The 5,000-nt window shown below is 38.7% G+C and overlaps 2 protein-coding genes across 2 annotated transcripts in view; one reads left to right on the top strand and one right to left on the bottom strand.

The window, feature by feature from the left end:
- The window catches only part of LOC138040023 (meiosis 1 arrest protein-like), a 10,958-nt gene extending 9,737 nt beyond the window's left edge, over positions 1–1,221 (bottom strand). Inside the window, exons 1-2 of the mRNA XM_068885821.1 lie at positions 1,161–1,221; positions 1–121 (exon numbers count right to left, since the gene is read on the bottom strand). The exon at positions 1–121 is cut by the window's left edge and continues 37 nt beyond it. Coding sequence (XP_068741922.1) covers positions 1–121; positions 1,161–1,221 — 182 coding nt within the window. The remainder of the gene's footprint in view (positions 122–1,160) is intronic.
- A 458-nt stretch (positions 1,222–1,679) lies between these two features.
- LOC138042706 (26S proteasome non-ATPase regulatory subunit 13-like) overlaps positions 1,680–5,000 on the top strand; it is a 12,495-nt gene continuing 9,174 nt past the window's right edge. Inside the window, exons 1-5 of the mRNA XM_068888685.1 lie at positions 1,680–1,841; positions 2,771–2,849; positions 3,502–3,536; positions 3,708–3,763; positions 4,062–4,105. Of these exons, the coding sequence (XP_068744786.1) occupies positions 1,747–1,841; positions 2,771–2,849; positions 3,502–3,536; positions 3,708–3,763; positions 4,062–4,105 (309 nt within the window). The 5' untranslated portion in view covers positions 1,680–1,746. The remainder of the gene's footprint in view (positions 1,842–2,770; positions 2,850–3,501; positions 3,537–3,707; positions 3,764–4,061; positions 4,106–5,000) is intronic.

The raw sequence follows: 5,000 nt of genomic DNA, 5'->3' as shown, positions 1-5,000 counted from the left end.
GGTGTTCGACAAGGTCCGCTGAGATGTGTAACCAGTGAAAAGAAATTCACAAGAGCTTCGTGAAGGTATTCACAGATATCCGCATCTATGGGCGGGCTGCAGTCCACGAATAACACTCTAGCTACAATGGATAATTTAAAAAACAACTTACAACAACACTGAACAGTGAGTTTAAGTAACAGCAATCTAGCCTTTGAAAATTTAAGTGATCCGGTGGCCGAAGTTGAGGACGAGCATATAACTTGCATTTAGGAAGAATGTAAAGAGCCACTGAATATGAAAGTCGGTCAACTTGCCCATTGGCCAAGAATAGTGGAATGTAATTCAGGACCATCGAGGAAAATCCTAGTTTTGTTCGGAATGGCATTCAAACTGAAAATCACTCCACTCTCCCTTTCTCCCATACTTTCTGAGACACGTCGCCGCTTGCATAAAAGCAAAGCCGATTTGAAAAATAATATAATTTTGTTCCAAGCGTTTGCGACTTTTAATAAAACCTCTTCTCTTTGCTGAATTTTCATTAATTTACTTTCGTTTCTTTCATTTTACCTAGTTCGAACACAAAATTTCTTTGCCACCCGATGCAAAAACTTCCCACGACCTACTAACCCTCGAAATCTCAGCTTTCCACATAACAAGATATAGTTAATTAAAATTACCAATTCGTTTGAAAACAACTCGTTTGATACCATATTTTTGGGGTCAACAGTAAATGATATGCACATGACCACTTTATTGGTGGTACATGTTTCAGTAAAAATTATTTTGGCAAATAGTCGACCAACTACGCTTCAGTCATGTGCCGAACCTGACTGTTGAGTTAGTCTACAAAGCACGGCAGAAGAGGGCCGTTTTATTCAGTTTGGTTCGGCAGGTTAGCTTTAGAGCGGCAAACAACGTTAATTTCGACAGGTCTGTCAAATTATGCGACCATGGAGCGACGGCTGATTGATTTCTGGTCATGTGCCCAACGAAACCCATAAATTACGACAACTTTTCAGCTTCCTAAGCTTAGAAGTTATACCCTCACTCAAGCCCTTACCTCATCGTTAGTTTGGTGCAACCCACAGGTACGATGTATGAATCAGTCGTTGCTCAGAAGTCGCACCGCTATTGAGTTATGTATTAGGGCTAAAAAATTCCGTTGTTTATCTTCTTACCTGGTTGTCTTACAAACGCTGTACGATTGCAATTGGGTTGTTTTCTTGCAATTTTCTCCATGTCATTTATGAACTGACAAAAAATATAATAAGCGTACTGTGACCCTTAAAAAATTTACACTTGAATGTCCATTAAGCAACAGATAACGAAATATGATCCTATCGATGACCTATCAATGATGAAATTCATGACATTGGGCCGGCTGAAAGACCACCGAACTTGAGTACAAAGCAAACTTGTACGTAGAACTGTAAAAAGGCCTACCCCTTTTCCTTCAACTGGGATATTTACTCTAGCATTTTCGATCTTCTTTTGCCTTTATATAGCGCAATGCCTTGCATAAAAATATCTTTTAGAATTTACTGTTCTTCTTTGGCGAAGAATTTCCCACAAGTTTAGAAAACTAACAAAACACTATTTTCCACATTTTGGCGGGAAACTTGTCGGCTGCGTTTATAGCATTCAATTGGGTACCCATATATGAGGCCTCTAGCAAGGCGCTGAATTAAAACGAGGGCTCAAAGCGACACAAAATCCACCATTTTGAAGCAGATCTTTTGTTATCCAACTATTTTTGCCAGTAATATGAGAGACGTAAAAGGATTTTTGAGTAGAAAACAGAGTGAAGGTGGACCTTTGGCATCAGAGTGGGCTGTTCTTGGAGAACTATACGAGAAAAAGTAAGTTGGCTCGAGCTATGCTAACTTTTTGCCTTGTCACGTCTTTTGGCAAAAAATGTGCAGACCCTGATCGCACTTCCCGTCCCTTTCCCAAATTTTGGCACTCAGGATCTCCTAGCAAAATTATGCCAAATTAACCTTGGGAGGGAACACGGACTAGTGATGGTGCCAAAGCTGACCAAAGCTGTGTAATTGAGTTTGAGCAGTTTCATTTTGTCAGTCTGTACATGTACATATGCATTTAATATAAACTTATACTTTATCGAAAGATTGTTTCCTGCTCTGGAAGCGTAACCTGATTCAAAGAAAAAAAAAGAAAAAGAAATCAACCATTGGACTGTTGAAGACGTTATGATGACGTCGAAATATTGTTTTCTTTTCACTACCGCTCACCGGTGGTTCAGTTGGTTGAGCGGGGGGCTGGCTAGACTTTCAAGTCTTCTCGGACAAGGACTGTAAACCGTAGGCCCTGTCTCACAAGTATCTTCTATGTTCATAACCTTCCTGTGGGACGTCAAAGAACCCACACACTAATCGAGAAGAGTAAGGGATGAAATTCCCGGTGTTATGGTTGTCTTTTGTGAGTGTATGGGTGGGTGGGTGGGTATAGCAGGTCCACATCAGCTGAATAGCTGCCAAATCTACAACCTGCTTAAGCAAATAAATAACAAACAAACAAACTGATGACTCTGAGTTGGTAATTTTTTTAATATAGTTTTTCACCACCACTAAATGACTCAATCAAATTTGGTTATGTATAGATCTGTAGCTCAAATAATAGGTGTATGCTTAATCACAGTGAAGAGAGTTTTGGAGAGCAATGTTTGTGCAAAGATCAAGATATCCAGTAAAATTAAGTGTTTTAAATCAGAGTATGTGTTGTAAATCGAGCACTGATTAATTGCATACCATTGTGTTATCTCTTTAAGGTTGTGGCATCAGCTGACACTCAAACTTGCTCAGTTTGTCAAGAGTGATTACTTTGCTCAGAATGGGGGGCTTGTTGAGGTACATGCCTATGTGCAGCAGTATTCAAGAGAACAGAAAAATCTTGCAGCCTCCCAAGCAGATGTTTTTATGGCTTTCTGACACTTGAATTCCCCCAGAAAAATAAAAGGAAGTCCTAAGGCTTGCTTGGGAGTCTAGATGAACTATAGGTCACAAGTAAAAAATACATCTACCTGAGGAAGCTGGATACTTGACTCAGTATATAATACAATTTAATAGACCTCTTTAGCTTGTACATTTTGTTTTCCCATTTGAGACCACATGATGTTCTCAAGGGAATTTTTTTTTTGTTTTTTCATAAGTTATGCGTACATATTCACGTGCATAGGACGACATTTGAAAGAAAGTTTTCCCTAGAGTAACATCACGTGGTCTGAAATGGGAAAACAAAATGTACAAGCTAAAGAGGTCTATAGGGACCCTATAGTATGCACTCCTGCAAGGGTTAGTCATGGTCTAAGTAAAATGATACTAAATATTTTAGGTTTCAAAGAAACATAAAAATTTAGTCGGGACAATGCTATCTCTTTCTGCTATAAGAGAGTGGTGTGACCTCCTTACAGTGCTGTGTGCTTGATAGCAGAATGGACTGTGGTTTTTATGTGAACGAGTATTGTAGTCTTGACCTCTGGGTTTTGTTTGATTTTTTCAGATGTATGAAAATTTCCTTGCAGAATTTGAACATAGGTAGGGATTTAGTGGGAACTTTGGCAACTATACTGTTGTCAGGGAGCCTGTGTTTCATCAAATTTTGATTGTCTTTTCTTCTGGCAAAAGTGTTCAACGCACTCAGTACTTACGCTGTGTTCTAGCAATATAAGGACTGCTACAATCTCCTGTTTGTTCTCTTTGTCTCAGAATAAACATGCTGTCCCTCATGGAAATTGTTCTATTTGTTATAAAGGAAATAAAAGGTAACAAATTGCTTTTTCACTCTGAGCACATTTTGTGATTTGTGATTTTTTTACACTTATTTACTGTATTTCAGTAGTTAACAACCTTCTTTTGCTTCATGCTTCAAAGGCGAAGCTGACAGTATTTTTGGTTGTTTATCTCTTGAAAATGAAGCACAAATCAGAAAAAAAAACTACACTTTAGGGCATTTCCAGGCAACTTACGAAGGTTGTTGGTAGTTCTGAGCAAAAGTTAAAATAGACCAAAAATGTAGTCACTTTTGTTATTCTGTGTCTTATAATACTCTATTGATTTCAGAGCCAGAAGCTGCACTTGAATTCCTGGAAAGAGAAAAAGAAAAGGTTTGTTTTAATTTCGGTTCAATTCTAATTTCATGTTGGTTATAGCAACATACAGTATCCTTTTTGCTAGGACTTTAAAATAATAACTCTTGACAAATAGCTTGCATGTTGTCATGCATCTAAGAGTCTGTTTAGTACATGTAATACATCAATCACCAGGCCTTCTGATATTACGCGATGGTGCGATTTCGCACAATCGACCGCAAATCGCATCCGATCGCACAATTCACGAAAAATCGCATAATTCACAAAAGGACGCACAAAATTCATAAAATGAAACATAAATCAACACGTTTCTTAGAAATGCCCGCATAAATATGCCATTTTTAAGATGATTTATCTTGGAAAAAGGCTAAAAGACCTTTGTCACCTTCGATTTCGTAAACATTCGAAGTTCAAGGCTTTATTTTTCATGTCGGGGACCTGGTACGAGTCTCCTTCTGTTGGTGAAACACAAACACGCCCTTATATACACACCACTGAAATGACACAGTTGCCTTCTCTTAGAGAAGAGATTTGTGAAAATAAGCGAAGTGGTAAGTTTTTCGGCAAAATGTAGTTTCTTTCGTTGAAACCTGATAAAAACTTACTCATGGATAAGTTTGTTGTGAAAACGCTAGCTTTTTCTTCGACAAAGAAGGAAGTTCCCACCTTCCGCCCAATCTGATAGCTCACGATCGAGCAAGAAAATACCTCACAGATCGTCACAGGTACTCTCCACGTGGACGATGGACTGATGTTTTTCTTGTCGTGCAATATTAGGGCCTTTTATACGAGAGAAAGTAAGCCGCGGCTTACTCTGGCCAAGGGGTACAAAATACGCAAAAGGAACTATTTATACGAATATATATTCCCAGGTCAACATTCGAGTCTTCTGTAGGCCGCGGCCAGAGAA

Source organism: Montipora capricornis, chromosome 3 (genome assembly GCF_036669925.1).
Source record: "Montipora capricornis isolate CH-2021 chromosome 3, ASM3666992v2, whole genome shotgun sequence".
In the NCBI taxonomy this organism is placed as follows: Eukaryota; Metazoa; Cnidaria; class Anthozoa; order Scleractinia; family Acroporidae; genus Montipora; species Montipora capricornis.
This window is presented reverse-complemented; position numbering and strand designations above follow the sequence as displayed.